The sequence below is a fragment of the Mauremys reevesii genome, linkage group 2, assembly GCF_016161935.1.
Source record: "Mauremys reevesii isolate NIE-2019 linkage group 2, ASM1616193v1, whole genome shotgun sequence".
In the NCBI taxonomy this organism is placed as follows: Eukaryota; Metazoa; Chordata; order Testudines; family Geoemydidae; genus Mauremys; species Mauremys reevesii.
The window spans coordinates 125,456,023-125,475,916 of record NC_052624.1 but is presented as its reverse complement, the minus strand read 5'-3'; the positions used below and the strand labels follow the sequence as shown (position 1 = coordinate 125,475,916).

Below are 19,894 nucleotides of genomic sequence, written 5' to 3'. Positions count from 1 at the left end.
GTCCATTCCTTGCTCATGAAGCCACACATTGGCCACCTCAAGAACATCAAGAAAAGATTCAACTACTTGGTCAGCAGGTGCAGAATGACAGATGAATATGCTTTTGGTAGATTGAAGGGACACTAGCAGTATTTACTTACAGAATGGGATCTCAATGAGAAAAATAACCCAATGGTTTTAGCTGTCCATTGTGTTTTGCATAATATCTGTGAGGCAAAAGGGGAAAAGCTGCCGCCAGGGTGGAGGTGAAGTGGCTATCTGCTGACTTTGAGCAGCCAGACACAAGGACTATTACAAGAGCTCAATATGGATCTATGTGGTTAAGGAAGGATTTGAAGTATTTTAATGGTCAGTCATAATAGTGTTCTATGCTGGAGTGCTATCCTGGCCTGGAGGTTTTGGTGCTGCTGACAGGGGTGGGCAAACAACTGCCCACAGGGCCGGATCCAGCCCATGAGCCGTTTTAATCTGGCCCGTAAACTCCCACTGGGGAGCGGGGTCGGAGGCTGCACCACATGGCTTGGTGCCGCTCTGGCTGGGGTGCTGGGTCAGGGGCTGCACCACACGGCTCAACCTGCTCTGGCACACCAGCCAGGGCGCTGGGTCGGAGTCCAGACCAAGTGGCTCAGCCCCATTCCAACGCTCTGACTGGGGTGCAGGGTCGGGGCAGCACCATGTGGCTTGGCCCCGCTTCGGCACTCCAGCCGGGGTGCTGGGTCAGGGGCCACTCTGGTGCTCCAGCCAGTACGCTGGGTCACGGGCTGCACCATGCAGCTCGGCCCCGCTCCGGCCAGGGCACTGGGTTGTGGGCCGCACCATACGGCTCCCAGAAGCTGCAGTACGATCTTGCTGTATATTTATAAATATAAGTGGGTATTTTCCTGAAGCTATGAATTCGTGGTGCTTGATGTGCATTTACAAGCATAGGCGGCGAGTTCTATGGGCCCGTGGAGCCCAGGCCCCACCAATAATCCCGAGGGTGGGCCCAGCTCCACCAATGTTTGGGCCCCAGGCCCTGTGCTCCGGGGGTCCCCGCGCCAGCAATGTGGGCGCTCTTACCTCAGCAGCAGCTCTCCCCAGCCCCGGAGCCTCTCCAGGGCTGACTTGGCTCACAGCCCATTGGCTGGGAACCCCAGCCAATGGGAGCTGCCGGGGGCGGTGCCGGAGCTGCCTGGCCACGCCTCCACAGCAGGGAGGGGGAGGGAGCCACAGGCAGCGGCTCTCAGCGCTGGGCAGAGCAGCAGCAGGGTCTGTCACTGTCAGACAGACACAGCCGGTGAGCTCTGGGGGCAGCCAGACACACAGACACAGCTTGGGGGGGAGGGGGGCTGTGGGACAGACACACACACAGACACAGCCAGGGGGTTGTGGGACAGACAGACACAGCCAGGGATGATGGAGACAGACACACACAAGGACACAGCTGGGGGTTGTGGGCAGGGCCAGCTCTAGGTTTTTTGCTGTCCCCCTTCCCAGCCCTGGGCTCCCCCCGTACCCTCCTGCTGCCCCAGTCCTGGGCTCTCCCCCCACCCACACACACCCCCTGTCACCCCAGCGCTGGGCTTCCCCCTTTCCTCCCCACCAGTGCCCTCCCTCCACCCTGCTGCTGCCCTAGCCCTGGGCTCCCCACACCAGTGCCCCCCCACACCTCCTTCCGCCCCAGCCCTGGGTCACTGGTAACTCGCTCCCAGGGTGGGTCGTTCAGCCGGAATTTTGGATGTGCACAAAACACAGACAGGATTGGTTCCCATATGGTTACAGAGCTGCAGTAAAGTGGAACAATTTTCAGCTTGTGTGATTGGAGGATATCTGGATGCATATTATAAGACTGTCCTCCATAAATGAGGAAAAGTTGAGGAGCCTTTATTATTCTTTTGTTCCACTCTTTCTTTCTATGGGGAATTTGCCAATGCAATCTCACTGTCTTCCTTTCAAACAAACAAAAAGGCAATGGCTGTTGAAAGTAGCAATTCCAGTGCTAATAAGCATTTCTTGCTCAATTTTATCCTACTTTTTCTACAGCAAGTTACAGTGGATCAGTATATTTGATTTGGGAGAAATGAAGTAAAAGCTGCCCAAACGGAGCTTGAGCACTCCTGAATTTTGAGGTGTTCAAATCTGGAAGGCAGGTGCTGGGGGTGGAAGAGGGCTGTGGGCTCCATGGGGGAGCATGGCAGCAAGTCTCTGGAGCTGCACGGAGCCAGACATGCTGGTCTGAGTGGCATAGTAAGCGGTTTGGGGGTTGGAGAAGGGGTAGGAGGTTCTGGGGGGCAGTCAAGGGACAAGGAGCAGGGGGGGTTGGATGGGGCAGAGGTTCAGAGGGGCAGTCAGGGGACAGGCAGCAATTGGATAGGCATGGGAGTCCAGGGGGCTTATCAGGGGACAGGTAGGGGTGGGGTCCTGGGGGAAGTTGGGTGGGGTCTCAGGAGGGGCAGTTGGGGACAAGGGAAGGGAGGCTTAGATAGGGGCTGGGGTTCCAAGGGCAGTTGTCTTGGGAGGGGGTAATCGGGGACAAGGACCAGTGGTGCTTAGATAGGGGTGGGGTCCTGAGGGCAATTGGGGCAGGGGTCTGGGAGGGGGCAATCAGCGGCCAGGGGCTGGGATTCAAAGGGCTCTGGGCTGCTGGCAGCCGTGGGGAGCCCTGAGCCCTTTAAATCCCAGCCGGCGCCGCAAAGCCTGCGGGCAGCGCAGAGCCCTGACTCCCGGCCGCAGCTGGGATTTAAAGGACTCAGGGCTCCCCGCGGCTGCCAGCAGCCCAGAGCCCTTTGAATCCCAGCCCTGGCCGCTGATTGCCCCTCCCAGACCCCTGCCCCAATTGCCCCTCAGGACCCTCACCCCTATCTAAGCACCACTGGTCCTTGTCCCCGATTACCCTCCCGAGACCCCTGCCCCAACCTGCCCCCGAGGCCCCCCGCCCCTATCTATGCCTCCCTTCCCTTGTCCCCAACAGCCCCCTCCTGAGACTCCACCCAACTTCCCCCCAGAACCCCACCCCTACCTGTCCCCTGATAAACCTCCTGGACTCCCATGCCTATCCAATTGCTGCCTGTCCCCTGACTGCCCCTCCGAACCTCTGCCCCATCCAACCCCCCCTGCTCCTTGTCCCTTGACTGCCTCCCAGAACCTCCTACCCCTTCTCCAACCCCCAAACCGCTTACTATGCCACTCAGACCAGCATGTCTGGCTCCGTGCAGCTCCAGAGACTTGCTGCCATGCTCCCCCATGGAGCCCACAGCCCTCTTCCACCCCCAGCACCTGCCTTCCAGATTTGAACACCTCAAAATTCAGGAGTGCTCAAGCTCCGTTTGGGCAGCTTTTACTTCATTTCTCCCAAATCAGTTTCCCCTGCAAGGTGCCAACTGAAGGTGTTGGAAAACAGAGAGATCGGGTGGCCTCCTAATGCCTGGAAAAGAGACAAAGGCCAGAGGAGGGAGTGTCAGTGCCTGTGCGGACTTCTGGGAAGTGCATGGTGTGGAAGGGGATGCTGTGATGCTTTGGAACAACTCCATACAAAGCCAGTCAGGACTCTGGGGGAGCCTCCTCTCTCGGAGCATACTGTCTCCAGGGCAAGAAGCTTACACCTTCCTGGGTCTGACCTCAGAGCATTCAGCTTGCCCTTCCACATCATGCACTTTCCACAGCGAGTCTGCCCAGGCAGGTCCTGGGGCAACCAGAGGTCCCTGCACCCCAACTCCGCAGTCAGATGTGACTCTCAGCCAGACAGTAAAACAGAAGCTTTGCAGGTAAATATGCCCAATGGTCTGGGATGAGATCTGAGTTACTACAGAGAATTCTTTCTTGGGTGCTGGCTGGTGAGTCTTGCCCACATGCTCAGGGTTTAACTGATCACCATATTTGGGGTCGGGAAGGAATTTTCTTCCAGGGCAGATTGGCAGAGGTCCTGGAGGTTTGTTGCCTTCCTCTGCAGCATGGGGCACTGGTCACTTGCTGGAGGATTCTCTGCACCTTGAGGTCTTTAAACCACGATTTGAGGACTTCAATAACTAAGACATAGGTTAGAGGTTTGTTACAGGAGTGGGTGGGTGAGATTCTGTAGGCTGTATTGTGCAGGAGGTCAGACTAGATTATCATAATGGTCCCTTCTGACCTTAAAGTCTATGAGTCTATGAGATGACGGGAACACAGTTTAAACAGAGCTTGTTGGTACAGAAAACAGAACCCCTCTGTCAGGTCTATCTTAGGGGGTGGGGAGCCCAGAACCAAGTTCTGGGTCTCTCCCCATTTCCCCAGCCAGCTCCAAACTGACACTCCCTCCTCTGGCCTCTGTGTCTCTTCCGGACAAGGAGGCCACCTGATCTCTTTGTCCCCAACACCTTCAGTTGGCATCTTGCAGGGGAAACTGAGGCACCCACACAGTATTCAGAGAAAATATTAACATTCCCACTTCATCACAACAAGTGCAACAAAATATAATACTGTATATTGAAGTAGGCAAGTGCTGCTTCTGACTTTCCACTTTTAATTGACCCTTGTAATCTTGTGGCACTGACGCGTTATAGCTTCATTTTATATCGGCTTACAGGGCGGGAGCGGGGGGGCACCACCATTTTGGGCCCCACCAAAAATTATACAAACCTGCCGCCTATGTTTACAAGTACTGTTTGCTTTGACTACCACCATTCATTCTGAAATATTTGTTGAGAACTAATAAAGATAATTTGATTCTCCAAAAATAGTACTTTGAGTGAGAAAGCCAGTGCAGAAAATCGATGTGCAAAAAGCCCCACCTCAGGCAATCCATACAACATTTTACTATAATTTATCAGAGTGAAAATTTTAAATTAGCAAGCAAGTCAACATTTATGCCCATTTAAGTAAAAAAAAAAAAAAGCAAAAAAAAAAGCTAGGGAACAGGAGAGGCGAACGGGAGTTCTCCAAGGGAGTTTTCCATGTGAAGGAGGAGTAATTACATGACCCTTGGGTTACTTTGTTGTCTTTAGTGTGTGTTTGTTTTTGTGGTATTGCTTGCTGCTTGACTGAAATATACCATGTGGTCTGTTTGTTTGGGGGGCCATGTGCTGATTGTGTATGTGCTAAGCCTTGTTGCCTGCTAGGCAAGGCTGACAGCTTCTTAACAAGGCTTTGATCACTAAGCCTTTTAGCACCCATCAACCCTTAACCAGGGGGTGGAGCTACTCAGGAAGACAAGGGATTTAAAAAGCCCGCTCCTAAGCTACCAGAGGAGCTTAGGGAACAGGAGCGGCTAACTGGGGAGTTTTGCAAAGGAGTTTACAGGGGGACTGTGAGGGGGGCTAGATACACTTACCATTCTTTAAACTTAAAGCCAAACACACTCCCTGATAAAAACAAAACAACAACAAAGGAACAAGCTTCAGTAGTAAAAAGATAATGTAGGCAGAAATCCAGCAAGAGTAAGGGCTATCCAGTTTATTGCACCCAATGCAGCATATATGATTACCTGCCCTACGGTAATAGCAGATGAATTTCAGTGTTGATCAATGCAAAGTAATGCACATTGGAAAAGATAATCCCAACTATATATATAAAATGGTGGGGTCTAAATTAGCAGTTACCACTCAAGAAAGTGATCCTGGAGTCATTGTGGATAGTTCTCTGAAAACATGCATTCAAAGTGCAGCGGCAGTCAAAAAAGGGAACAGAATGTTGGGAATCATTAAGAAAGGGATAGATAAGAAGACAGAAAATACCATATTGCCTCTATATAAATCCATGGTATGCCCACATCTTGAATACTACATGCCGATGTGGTTGCCCCATCTCAAAAAAGATATACTGGAATTGGAAAAAGTTCAGAAAAGGGCAACAAAAATGATTAGGGGTATGGAACAGCTGCCGTATGAGGCAAGATTAATAAGAATGAGGCAAGATTAATAAGACTGGGACTTTTCAGCTTGGAAAAGAGACAACTAAAGGGGGAATATGGCAGAGGTCTATAAAATCATGACTGGTGTGGAGAAAGTAAATAAGGAAGTGTTATTTACTCCTTCTCATAACACAAGAACTAGGGGGTCACTAAATGAAATTAATAGGCAGCAGGTTTAAAACAAAGAAAAGGAAGTATTTTTCACCCAACGCGCAGTAAACCTGTGGAACTCCTTGCCAGAGGATGTTATGAAGGCCAAGAGTATAACGGGGTATAAGATAAAAAAGAACTAGATAAACTCAGGGCAGATCAATGGCTATTAGCCAGAATGGGTAATGATGGTGTCCTGCTGTTTGCCAGAAGCTGAGACTAGGCGACAGGGGATGGATCACTTGTTCTGTTCATCCCTCTGGGGCATCTGGCATTGGCCACTGTCTGAAGATGATACTGGGCTACATGGCCCTTTGGTCTGACCTGCTATGGCTGCTTTTATGTTCTGCCTGTCTCTGTGATTCCTAAGAACTGGCAGCGCTGCACCGGCACAGGATGCCACGGGACAGCTGCAGGAGGCCTAGTACTCGACACAGACCACGCAGTGTCCACACTCCCACCGCATCATCTCCAGCATGGCAACCACGGCGCCACGCCCTCAGGCAGCTGGGTTCCCCGCGGCACATAAGGGGTTGGGGAGGTTGACGGGACCGCAGCTGCGCCCACACCCGGCAACTCCCACTGAGCTCGTCCGGCTCCAGCTCCAGGGCCGAGCGTGACCCGCCAGCAGCCCCCGCCCCCGGGGCGCTTTCCCCTGAGGCCGGGCTCGGCCTCCTTCTGTCCCGGGGGCAGCCCAGCCGAGCCCCGCCCCGCCCCGCGTGCCACGGGGCGAGTCCCCGGGCGCGGGAACCCCGCCCCCGCCGCTCTCGCGCGCGCGACCGGAAGTGGCGGCTGACCCGGAAGTGGCGGCGCAGGGCGATGGCGGAGAAGTTCGACTCGCTGGAGGAGCAGCTGGAGAAGTTCGTGGAGAACATCCGGCAGCTCGGCATCATCGTCAGCGACTTCCAGCCCAGCAGCCAGGCCGGGCTCAACCAGAAGCTGTGAGACCCGCCCCCGCTCCCCCCGCGCGGCTGGGTCGGAGCAGCGCCAGCCCCTTGCAGGCGCCCCGGGGCCGTGTGGGAAGCGGGTGCGGGGGCGCTTCCCGGAGCAGCGCTGGCCTGTAACAGCCCGCGGTGCCCCCCAGCCTGCGGGCGCTGGCTCGCCGAGGAGTAGGGGGGGGGGTGGGAGGGGTCTGTCCGTGATGGACCAGTGCGCAAATGTCAAGGAACACCTGTCATGTGCAGAGAGCCGATCTCTAACATGCAGTTGCATTGTTGTGTGAAGAGCAATACTTACGTCTAAATAAACTGTAAACTAACTTTGAAGAATAGTATATTAGTAAAAAAAAAAAACTTTGTGGCACCTTAAAACTAATTTATTTTTTAGCATGAGCTTTTGAGCTAAGCTCACTTCTCTTCTCTGCAAAATTTATTTAAGCATGAGCTTTCGTGAGCTAAAGCTCACTTCTTCGGATGCATATTAGTAGTGATTCAACAGGATGCAGTGGTGCCAAGTGTGCAGCCCCACAGGAAAATATACTGATTTCCAAATTTGTTTGTAGTATGTTCAAATCTGGGACATGTGATTGCAACAATAATCTGTTTTGTGACTGCCCTGGTGGGATTAATGATTCTAATTTACCTGTTTGGAAGGGACTCGTATACTCGGTATGATGTGTTATGTACCCAAGACCTTGATTTAGAAGTGCATTAGGAAGCCAGAGTTACACATGGAGAAAGTGCCATGAGAACCTCTTCATTCCCTTGTTTATTCTGCAGCCTCTTGTAGGCAGCAACCCAATAACAGTGAGATCAGTTATACATTGTAGCTGTGAAAATACAGAAGGATGTCTAACTAATTTGGGTCTGGTTTTATAGCCACGTGATTTTTCTCTTCCCAGGAATTTTATGGTTACAGGCTTGCAAGATATTGACAAGTGCCGACAGCAACTTCACGATATAAGCGTACCTTTAGAGGTTTTTGAGTAAGTAACTTTACATCTAGAGATCAACCTCCACGCATCATCAAATTGAAGGGACAGTTAATTTCGTAGTGTTAGACATTTCCACTGCAGTTTTTATGTTTTGTAAATTTGACTTTAAAAATACTCTTTCCTTCAAATTCTTTTGGAATGATACAAATTATGAATTATCCATCTATTTTCACATCTGTTTATTTTGTCATCTATGTTTGCATAAAATTGCATAACCCAAGGCTTATCTAATTCAGTGACTTGGTACTATACATAGCTTTCCATCTCTCTCTCGTTCTTTATTCAGGATTCAAATCTTGCTTTAGCTTACAAGTGAAATTTAGTTTGTTTTTTATCAGAGCCCCCTGTTTTTGTACACCATAATCACTGCATATATTTACATAATTGGCTGTCAGCTAATTGGCCCAAACTAGATCAGTGAGAGTATAACAGGTGAATGGCAGAGCTATGTGAGTCATCTTGTATTGTTCATTGAGTTAGCACATTAGTCATCCAATTTCATGAATTCTAAATTACCTCAAATATGACAAGCTGAGAGATGTGTATAGTATTGCTAATTGTAGATGGATAAACCAGGTGGTCTCAAAACTTTCTTATAGTTCAGTCCACATTTTAATAGTTTGAGACAATATCTTTCAATTTATTTTTCAATCACACAACATCCTTGTGGCAACTACAGTAACTGTTTCTATGGCATAGTAAAATTAAGAAAATATTTATGCCTTTTTAGCACTTTCTAATAAAGTAAGTGTGACCTTTTTAAAAGAAGTCAATATATATTCCCCCCCCCCCCCAATCTCCCTAGTTTGGTCTACTCAGTTCCTCTTGATCTTCTGCTTTATTCTTTTCTCCCTGTATACCACTTTGCTATGGTTGTCACATCCTTTTGCTTTACTCTCACTGCTGGTCCATTTGCTGATGGTGAGTCCTGTTTCTTCTCCAGCTTTCATGTACTTACTGGTGGTCTGGAGAGAGTTAGCTAGTCACATTCTACAACCCTCTAGACTCTCCACAAGGAAAAGTCTGGACACTTAGAAGCAGCTGGTCATTGAAAACCAGGCAGGTGCTCCTTGGATCACAGTTTAGGAGCTGCTGGCCTAATCCACATATTAGAATGCATGCTTCAGATGGCGGAATACAAAGCATGCTTGTATATTACTTTTACTCAGTGTAATTGAGCTTCTCATTGCTGTATTTAGTGAAGATGAGGAATATCTTAGCCTACATGATACACTTACATGGCATCTTTCATATTTCCAGATACATAGATCAAGGCCGTAATCCCCAGCTTTACACTAAAGAGTGTTTGGAAAGGGCTTTGGCTAAAAATGAACAAGTAAAAGGCAAAATTGACACAATGAAGGTAAGATGAGTATAATGTATTAAAAGTATAATTGTGTTCTTTATAATAAGAATAGGAACCATATTTGTTAAGTATTTGTAAGCCTTGTCATCAAATTTTTTTATTTTTTTTTAAATTTGAGTGATTTTCAGATTTTCTTAAATGGGTTGCACTGAGTCTTATCTCCAATCTATTTGTTTTAACTGATAATGCTGCAGCCTGTCTTGTAGTTATGGTCTCTAATTCTACAGTAAGGTTAAATACAAAATAAAACTTTCATTTCTTTAGCCATAACACACATCTAATCTAATCTTCTTTGTACAGTCTGTTCATAGAGCTGCCACCTCTTGTAAAGTGCTTTGATATATAATGATGGAAAGTGTGCTGTGTAAGAGCTAGTTGGTTTTGTTACTACTGCTATTCCATAGACACTGAATACGTGTAATTTCCTAAGTATGACTATGGCGTGCACATTCACCATTAAACAGTTCTAGGAATAGAAAAACATGAAAGATACTCTCTAATTATCTCTTTCTAATAAAGTATGATGCTTTACCCTTGTATGACCCAAATAGTTCACAAAAATTCAGGGTTCTGTGGGTTGTATTGGCCAGAAGAAGAAACTGATGATGGAGCTTGGTATCTTCAATGCAGGCCTCTTTATTTACAAAGAATTTAGAGAGTCATGTTTCCCCGAACATAGCAGGAATCAAACAGGAGAGAGTTTCTTTGCTCACAGTTCCAAGCCTCTTTCAACCAGTACTCAGCCCAAAAATCTCTCTAGGCTTTTATCATGCTCCCAGGCAAGCCTTTGTCCTTGACTTTCTGCTCTTTCGCTGATTTTGTTGTGTGTTCTTACTGCTTCCCTGTCTCATACACCGCTGCTAAAGCAATACTTAGCGAAGCCTCTCCACCCACATGTGCCTTACATGTGTCCGTGTTTTGGCTGTAGGCTGCTATTCCACCTTTCTGGTTTTGTAAAGGAGTTGCATATTTCTTCCACTTTTCCTGAGTGAAGGGCAGCTTTAACCACATCAGTTTCAACAAGGTATATCCCAACCCATAACAGTATTTTCCCCTTGTGTGATTCTAAAGGGATTAAATCAAACTTAAAAAAACCCAAACCACTCTTAAACCCATGAGTGGAGGACAATTAAGTTTTAGCAGTAACAGCAGTCTGCACTTATTCCCCTTTAATAGAAGCATTGTTATGTTTTCAAAATCTTGTTTGGCCTCATTGCATTTGGAACACTGGTGTGTAGATAAATTATAGATGTATAACGAAAAATTGTTTTACCTAACAACAAAATTAATAAAAGATGTATTTTACTATCCTCAGTGGGAGATGAGGCACAGAGTAGCAGATGTTTGTTTTTAAAAAAGTGTTTGACTTACAGTTCTTGAATTAGCAGTTTCTTTTCAGTAAGAGCATGGGCATCCTGTTACATAATCAGCCTTAGGAATTCACTACTGAAAGATATTGAGACAGTTTAGCAAGATTCAGGAAAAAATCATCAGCTGAAGAATAGCTAGATTTAAAGAGGCACAGAAGACAGCAACATGCATGCTACAAGACACAAATTGATTTCCAGGTTTCAGTGGTCTGTCTTCATCCTCATGATATGTAGCCTTACATACTTGTCTAAGTGAATTCTTTTTATTCCTTCTGAAGTGCTGGGTGTAAGATGCTCCTTTTGGGTAGAATATCAGACTTGGTGAACCTATTGTGATCTAGCATAATATTTTTATGTTTAACTATACAAGTCGTATTTCTGATGGAGAGGGTGTGACTGGAGCAAGCTGTACGCTGGCTATATCCAGTTATTGGACACCACAGCACAAATTAGAGAAGCTCCTAGGCTGCTCTGTCTGGTTTCAGGGCTGGGGTAAAGATTCAGGAAGCCATAATTGGTTGGGTCTCAGCATCTTTCCCTCCCTTACTAAAGATTCCCTACCTTTGTCCTAGTGATTGTGTGAGGGAAGAAAACCAGCCATGCTTTGCCAGGTGCTTCCCTGGTCTCAAGCAGTATCAATCAAACTTCTATCCTTTTCTCCCTGCAGCTCCCACAGCCTGGCGGGGAAGTCAGACCTATTTTCTCTTTCTCTTGTGGTGTAGCAAGCAACTACTGGATGAGTTGCTGAGCTGCTGCATCAGGGAAGGGACAGCAGTTGGTCAGAGGAACTTGGCTCACATCAGAGTTGCTCTTGGGGCTTGAAGAGAAGAGCTAGGTAGCATTAGGGAAAATAGTGGAAAGGGGGCCGATTCAGGCCTCTTACAGTATGTCTACACTGGAAACTTCAAAGCGCTGCTGCGGGAACGTTCCTGCGGTAGTGCTTTGAAGTGCAAGTGCAAGTGTGGTTGTGGAGGTGGATTACCTCCGAGCCCTTGGAGCTTGGCTCCCAGCGCTTGGAGCTTGTCTACACTAGCGCTTTAAAGCGCTCAGACTTGCTGGCTCGGGTGGGTGATTTTTCACCCGCTTGAGCCAGCAAGTTAGAGTGCTATAAAATGTAAAGGTACGTCTACACTACGGGACTATTCCGAATTTGCATAAACCGGTTTTGTAAAACAGATTTTATAAAATCGAGTGCGCGCGGCCACACTAGGCACATTAATTCGGTGGTGTGCGTCCGCGGTCCGAGGCTAGCGTCGATTTCTGGAGCGTTGCACTGTGGGTAGCTATTCCCTAGCTATCCCGCAGCCTTATTTCCGGGTTGAGATCCCAGTGCCTGATGGGGCAAAAATCATTGTCGCGGGTGGTTCTGGGTAAATGTCGTCAGTCACTCCTTCCTCCGGGAAAGCAACGGCAGACAAGCATTTTGCGGCTTTTTTCCCTGGATTGCCCTGGCAGATGCCATAGCATGGCAATCATGGAGCCTGTTTTGCCTTTTGTGACTGTCACTGTATGTGTGCTAGATGCCGCTGACAGAGGCGATTCAGCAGCGCTACACAGCAACATGCTTTTGCTTTTGCATGACAGCAGAGATGGTTACCAACCATACTGTACCATCTACCAATCCATAAATTGGTAAAAAGATGATCATGGTTACCAGTCCTTTTGCACTGTGCCATCTGTTGCTGTCATAAGTGCCCCTGGCTGCTCTTAGCCAGGGGCGCAAAAGCCAAAATTGGGAATGACTCCCTGAGTCAATCCCTCCTTTATGGTATCAAAAAACAGAATCAGTCCTGCCTAGAATATGGGCAAGTGTACTAGAGAACCACTGTATCATAGAACCAGAGAGCACAGCTGCTCTGTGTCAGATCCTGCAGGAATGATGAGCTGTATGCTATTCACAGGGGGTGCTCCTGCAACAACCCCACCTGTTGATTCCATTCTTCCCACAGCCTTCCTGGGCTACCATAGCAGTGTCCCCCCACTTGTGTGATGAAGTAATAAAGAATGCAGGAATAAGACACAGTGAGAAATGAGTGGAAGGCAGCCTCCAGCTGCTATGATAGTCCAGACAGGACATTAAGGAGTGTGGAGGAGAGGAGCCCAGCATCCTGCTACTAGTCCAGGGGCAATTGAATCTTTTCTTTACACATGAAGGGTGGGGGCTGATGAAGCTCAGCCCCCTGTTGCTATGATGAAGACAGTTATCAACCATACTGCACCATCTACCATGAAAAATTAGGTGCACATGACATTGGGGGACCTGACAGATGCTAGTCGGCATGGTTACCAGTCCTTTTGCACTGCACCACGTGCCAAAAAGCTCATGATGATGAGGACGGATACCAGTCATATTTCACCATCAGCCACCCATAGCGGGGGAGGTGGGAGCAAGGATGTTGGTGTTGACTGCTGCAGCATTGCGTCTATCTGCAGCATTCAGTAAAGATAGGGTGACATGTTAAATAGTCACGAGAGGATTTTTTTCCTTTTACTTCTGGGGTGGGGGGGGGGGTGTACATTGCCGAGCTATGCTCTGAACCACCATGGACACTGTTTGTTTGACCCTAGAGGCACTTGGAGCTCCAAGAATGCAAATGCTTTTCGGAGACTGCAGGAACTGTGGGATAGCTTGAGTCCTCCAGTCCATGAGCGTCCATTTGATTCTTTGGCTTTCCGTTACGCTTGTCACGCTGCAGTGCGCTGAGTCCCTGCTATGGCATCTGTCTGGAGAATTTTTAAAAATGATTCTGAATTTCGTCTTCTATAACGGAGCGCTGATAGAATGGATTTGCCTGCCCTTACTGCGATCACATCCGCATGGTCCATGCTGGAGCTCTTTTTTTATTTTGATTTCGGAATGCATCGCCACCCGTGCTGATCGGAGCTCCACGCTGGGCAAACAGGAAATATTCAAAAGTTCGCGGGGCTTTTCCTGTCTACCTGGCCACTGCATCCGAGTTCAGATTGCGGTCCAGAGCGGTCAGTGGTGCACTGTGGGATAGCTCCTGGAGGCCAATACCGTCGATTTGCGGCCACACTAACCCTAATCCGATATGGCAATTCTGATACTAGCGCTACTCCTCTCGTTAGGGAGGAGTACAGAAACCGGTTTCAAGAGCCCTTTATATCGATATAAAGGGCCTCTTGGTGTGGACGGGTGCAGCGTTAAATCGGTTTTATGCTCCTAAAACCGGTTTAAACGTGTAGTGTAGACCAGGCCTAAATGTAGACAAGCCCTTAGTTTACAAGCTTCAGGACATGGTTCAGCACATTTTCAATTAATAAGTAAGTTCCAGTTTTCTTCTTTAAAATGATAGACTTGAGGGCCACAAATTGGACACCACTGCGCCAGAGCTTATCAAGAGTCCAGTTTCCTTACGTTTCTTGAATGAATTTGATTGCTAGTTTAGTTTATAGAAAATACAAAATACTTGAGTTTGCCTCAGCAAATAGATTTCAGGCAGTTACTATGAATAAGGGTCTTGTAGGACTTGTCTTTCTGACTTGAATACCATTCAGTGGGGTCAAGGAATGGTAGACCTGGTTGACTATTTATTTGCAAATATTTCAGTGAATAACTTATTCTGTTTGACTGGCTCCAATAAATGGCCAATTTATTTTTTATTTTTTTTATGTTCTAAAATCATCTTTTTTCATTCTAGAAATTTAAAAGCCTATTGATTCAAGAGCTGACTAAAGTCTTCCCAGAGGACATGGCCAAGTACAAAGCTATTCGAGGAGAAGAACCTCCTCCTTAAGACTGCCTTTGGTATGTTCTAAGATGCCTAATATTTTCATGGAACTGATAATCTCCTGTTGTGAAAATGTTGAGCTCACTGGACCGAGGAAGAACTTAGGTCTTCCTACTTGGTGTGTTCATGTATGTCATAGTTTTGGGCTGTGAGGGAGCCTGATTACAACTCACTGTTGTTGTTGTTGTTTCTTTTTAATTTATTTATTTTTTTATTTTGGAAGCCATAATGTTTTCCTACAGACTTTTGTGTGTCTAAAGATTGCATTTGCTAATGTGTTCTTTCCACAAAAGTTGTTTGGGGCATAAATGTGACTTGCAAGCTATTATGCATCATTTCCTACAAAGTACACTTCTAGTATGAAAGAATATCTATATCTATAGAGAGATAGATATCTATATATAGATATAGATATCTCGAATGATCAAGTGCCAGACTGTGGATAAATACACTTCTTTTGGAAGCTACTTATACTTGATTATTAAAATAGGCTACAGCCTATCTCATGGGGGAAGTAAGAATTGACTGCTATTAACTAGCTGTTCCTGACAGTTTATAAAAGCATGACTGGACAGGACTCTTCTCTTTTTACGAAATTTCTGCTGAAATGGAAATCCATTGCCAGGTGCTGTACTTCCATGTAACTTTATCAACCACAACCAAAACCCCCCCTTCAGTACTGTGAATGGAAGGACAGGTGGCTGAGGATGGGAAAAATTGAATTTTCAAGGATGGCCTCCCAGCAGTGCTTTATATTTTGTACAGCATTTGATGCAGAACAAATCTTTTATTAAGTGTATTGCGTTTTCTTTGGGCAAAATATATAATAAACACTTTGAAGTGAATTTTGTAGCTAGTTCTTCTAGTATGTTTTTGTTCCATACCATCCCAATATATTTTTCAAGAAAATAATAGAGAAAGCTTGTACAAATTAGCACAAGGCTCAGAATAATAGAAATCATGTTAGCATATTTAAGTCTTTTGAGAAGTCATAGATTAATTAGACTGAATTATACCTGAAAATAACTTGTTACTTGGGATAATCTTTGTTTTTAATAAAAAAATTTAAAATGCTCTCATGGTAGGCAACTTTCTTGATTACAGTGGTATGCGTTTTAAGTGGTTCCAACTAGGTTTTGAAACTAATTTCATTTTGAGATTAATAGGTCATGTAGTTATATGTTCACAGCTACTTTTTGTTATAGGTGCTCCTTCTTGCAAGAAAGTTTAGTTTAACAGGATCACCATGCAGTGCTGTACTGTACATAGTGAAAGGCTAGCTTCACAGTGGAAAAGGCTGAAAATATCCCTACTTTTCCCGTGTTAGGGAGGCGTTCCAATAGTAGCAGATATGCCTCTTGTTCTAATACTTAACATTTCACTGATGTTGGTCTGAATATTGAGATTTAATTTCAGTTTGTTTAAAATCTTGCTCTATTATTTGATCACGCTTGTTACTGTAAAGTAGCTCACTTACCAACAGCATAAATAGAGAATACAAATGTTATGTTTGCATTTGTTTCAAGTCACTTATATAACTCATGAATGCCGCACTTGCACATGCAGCATCTGCAACTGTTCTAGCTCCTGTTTATATTTAATAAAACTAGAAACAGCAATGTTGGCGGTACAAGTTTTCTTAATTAACAAAAGAGATGGTAGAAATACAGGTGAGTTAAGGCAGTATAAATTCCAGATTGCAATAAGTATACATACTCTTAAATTACATTCATTTATTTTTAGCCAGATTATCTTTCTTGGTTTATCCTTCCTCAAATGGTTCTATTATTAATCTGAAACAAATAAGTTCCCTTCCCGAATTCTTTTCTAATCAACCACAATGATGAGTCTTTGCTTTCTCACTATAGTTAGACTATCTTATTTATAATTATAAATTTTAAACATATCTACTTTGTTTAATTTCAGTCAACTTACAAGTTTACATAAAACTAATAATAGACATGTAGGGAATGTCGTCATTTTGAAATTACACCTGAATCCAGTTTTTAAATCAGAACTGAAATCTTTCAGTTTGAAACTGTTCTCAAAGATGCAATGAATCCAACTCTGTGTCATTACCTCTTGAATTTTGAATCTATTTTGGTTTATAAAACTCTGTGGTAAAGAATATAAACATAAAATAATATAGAATATAAACACAAAATCTTCCACTTACCTCCAAGGGACACTTTGTTGTTGTTGTTGTTGTTGTTCATAGAGACAAGCAGTATATTCTCCCAGTCCTCTGGAAAAGACTTGTTTAATTGTTTTCTTATTCTTGCCTCACATGGTTTAAAAATGTCCTGTAAGAGAAAAATGTGATTATGGTGTATCTCTAGCTAACCATTGATCCGACTATTTATTTTGTCACTTACTCATGATGTTCCCTATTGGGGCCAAAATCTAGTTCTATATATACAATCATAAAAGACTAGGGTTGGAAGGAGCCTCAGGAGGTCATCTAGTTCAACCCCCTGCTCAAAGCAGGACCAACCTAAATCATCCCAGCCAGGGCTTTGTCAAGCTGGGCCTTAAAAACCTCTAAGGATGGAGATTCCACCACCTCCCTGGGTAACCCATTCCAGTGCTTCACTACCCTCCTAATGAAATAGGTTTTTCCTTATATCCAACGTAGACCTCCCCCATTGCAATTTGAGACCATTGCTCCTTGTTCTGTCATCTGCCGCCACTGAGAACAGCCTAACTCCATCCTCTTTGGAACCCCCCTTCAGGTAGTTGAAGGCTGCTATCAGATCCCCCCCTCACTCTTCTCTTCTGCAGACTCAATAAGCCCAGTTACCTCAGCCTCTCCTAGTGAGTCATGTGCCCAGCCCCCTAATCATTTTCGTTGCCCTCTGCTGGACTCTCTCCAATTTGTCCACATCCCTTTAGTAGTGGGGGTACCAAAACTGAACACAATACTCCAGGTGTGGCCTCACCAGTGCTGAATAGAGGGGAATAATCACTTCCCTTGATCTGCTAGCAGTGCTCCTACTAATGCAGCCCAATATGCTGTTAGCCTTCTTGGCAACAAGCGCACACTGTTGACTCGTATCCAACTTCTCATCCACTGTAATCCCCAGGTCCTTTTCTGCAGAACTGCTGCTTAGCCACTTGGTCCCCTGCCTGTAGCAGTGCATGGGATTCTTCTGTCCTAAGTGCAGGACTCTGCACTTTTCATTGTTAGAACATAAGAATGGCTGTACTGGGTCAGACCAAAGGTCCATCTAGCCCAGTATCCTGTCTACCGACAGTGGCCAATGCCAGGTGCCCCAGAGGGAGTGGACCTAACAGGCAATGATCAAGTGATCTCTCTCCTGCCATCCATCTCCATCCTCTGACGGACAGAGGCTAGGGACACCATTCCTTACCCATCCTGGCTAATAGCCATTAATGGACTTAACCACCATGAATTTATCCAGTTCTCTTTAAAACGCTGTTATAGTCCTAGCCTTCACAACCTCCTCAGGTAAGGAGTTCCACAAGTTGACTGTGCGCTGTGTGAAGAAGAACTTCCTTGTATTTGTTTTAAACCTGCTGCCTATTAATTTCATTTGGTGACTCCTAGTTGTATTATGGGAATAAGTAAATAACTTTTCCTTATCCACTTTCTCCACATCACTCATGATTTTATATTTGTTGAACCTATTCAGATTTCTTTTGGGACAATCCTCCAATTTGTCTAGGTCACTCTGGACCCTATCCCTACCCTCCAGCATATCTACCTCTCCCACCCAACTTAGTGTCATCCATGAACTTGCTGAGGGTGCAGTCCATCCCATCATCCAGATCATTAATGAAGATGTTGAACAAAACCGGCCCAGGATTGACCCCTCAGCCATTCCACTTGATACCGACAGCCAACCAGACATTCGAGCCGTTGATCACTAGCTGTTGAGCCCGACAATCTAGCCAACTTTCTGTCCACCTTATAGCCAATCCTTTTTTTTTTTAACTTGCTGGCAAGAATACTGTGGGAGACAGTATCAAAAGCTTTGCTAAAGTCAAGGTATAGCTCTCATTTCTTATGATTTTTGTAAGCGATATTAACTATAAAAGTAAGAAAATGAGATGGCTTAAGTTTCATTTTTCTTGTAATTGTGTGAAGAATGTTAGCTCACTTTTTCGTATTAAATATGTTCATACCCTTCTTTCAATTGATCATTTGTTAAAATTGAATGAGGTGGTCACTTTTTAAAAAATATCCCTCATAATTACTGATTTATTTCATACCTTTCTATAATTCCAGCACACTGGAAATCCGGCCATTTCCTATTAATATTTTTGATTTGTTAGATAATCAGTTATTGTTCAAGATTGCATAATGATGGCGGATTGCCATGGTCAACATTTTTCAGTTGATAACCATTTGATCCAATCCAGCAATCTAATTCTAGGTGGAGCTGGCAGTGCTGTCTATGCTTAGTTATCTAACACTTTCCATTATAAGACCCTGTTTTCAGTTGCTTATAACTTTAACCAATTGTGCTGAAATTTTCCATGCTGGGTGTTTGCCACAGGCTACATTTTATTTTGAATGTTAAGTTATTTCTGATAAGGAGGACAGAGAAGATTATTTAAGATTGAGCTGTCTTTGCCAATGTTTTTTAAGCAATTTTATGCTTGAGTAGGGATTTGGATAATATCTTTGGGGCAGAGACCATCTTTGGGATATATTTGTATATTGCCTAGTACAGTAGGGTCCTACTCCGTGACAGGGGCTCCTAAGTAGGTCATCTTGTGGTCAGAAATGCCTTTTCCTGTCCCTGTGAAAATCTATCCATATGCTGCCAAATTATAAACCTCTGAAAACTGCCATTTGCACACTTGAGTAGAACAGGAGCAGAAGGGACAAGAACAGAAGAGGAGCAGAAATAGTTTGTAACACTACCCTCTGTATTCTGGAGTCCAGTATTCTTGAGTCCCTACACTTTTCTGCTAACAACAAATAGCTGTGAAACTCATAATGTCTGCATTATGGTAGTCATGATTACATGTGATTTTTCTTTGGGATCAGGCCTCATTCAGTGCACAGTTTGGATGGTGGAAAGGAATGAATCAAGAATGTAGTAAATGAGTTGGAAGCTGTGTAATTAAGAGGCAGCTAGTGAAAAGATCTTGTAATTAAGCAGAGAGTCCTGTGGCACCTTATAGATTAACAGACGTATTGGAGCATGAGCTTTCGTGGGTGAATACCCACTTCATTGGATGCATGTCTTGTAATTAAGACAGTCAAGTGTGCCCTGGGAGAATAGGATTCAATCCCTGCCTTTGCCAAGAGTCCTCATGTAATACTGGGAAAGTCACAAACCTTCACAGGTAGCTTCTATGCATTCCTCACTTTCTGAGTGTCCAATTTTGAGATATTTAAGACCTGATTTGCAAAAGTGCTGAGCACTGTAACTGAACTCAGTGTAAGTCATTCTTTGAACAGCCCAAGGCATCCCAAACTGGGCA

The 19,894-nt window shown here is 45.3% G+C and overlaps 1 protein-coding gene and 1 long non-coding RNA gene across 9 annotated transcripts in view; one reads left to right on the top strand and one right to left on the bottom strand.

The window, feature by feature from the left end:
• LOC120397644 overlaps window positions 1-19,894 on the bottom strand; it is a 67,198-nt gene that overhangs the window by 26,243 nt on the left and 21,061 nt on the right. For 3 of the 7 annotated variants that reach the window (XR_005593909.1, XR_005593905.1, XR_005593906.1), the window contains exons 2-3: window positions 16,614-16,740; window positions 10,687-10,761 (exon numbers count right to left, since the gene is read on the bottom strand). This is a non-coding gene — a long non-coding RNA (uncharacterized LOC120397644). Of the gene's footprint in view, window positions 1-9,187; window positions 9,272-10,686; window positions 10,762-16,613; window positions 16,741-19,894 lie in introns of all 7 variants that reach the window. The other 4 variants (XR_005593908.1, XR_005593910.1, XR_005593912.1 and 1 more) reach the window with 3 other exon arrangements.
• Window positions 6,598-15,628, top strand: MED10 (mediator complex subunit 10). 2 transcript variants are annotated; one of them, XM_039523863.1, is made up of 5 exons: window positions 6,598-6,957; window positions 7,857-7,940; window positions 9,210-9,312; window positions 14,348-14,454; window positions 15,063-15,628. In XM_039523863.1, exons 1-4 carry the CDS (start codon window positions 6,836-6,838, stop codon window positions 14,441-14,443), a joined length of 405 nt encoding a protein of 134 aa, XP_039379797.1. In that variant the 5' UTR covers window positions 6,598-6,835; the 3' UTR covers window positions 14,444-14,454; window positions 15,063-15,628. The 2 variants fall into 2 exon arrangements, with proteins under 2 accessions (XP_039379797.1, XP_039379796.1); XM_039523862.1 differs by lacking the exon at window positions 15,063-15,628 and having other exon boundaries at window positions 6,600-6,957; window positions 14,348-14,667.

Excerpts from the sequence above, each read along its gene's own strand:
- MED10 (XM_039523863.1), top strand. The coding sequence starts at position 6,836 with ATGGCGGAGAAGTTCGACTCGCTGGAGGAGCAGCTGGAGAAGTTCGTG. Across the intron at positions 7,941-9,209 it reads GTACCTTTAGAGGTTTTTGA|ATACATAGATCAAGGCCGTA; the intron begins GTAAGTAACTTT and ends TCATATTTCCAG. Across the intron at positions 9,313-14,347 it reads GCAAAATTGACACAATGAAG|AAATTTAAAAGCCTATTGAT; the intron begins GTAAGATGAGTA and ends TTTTCATTCTAG.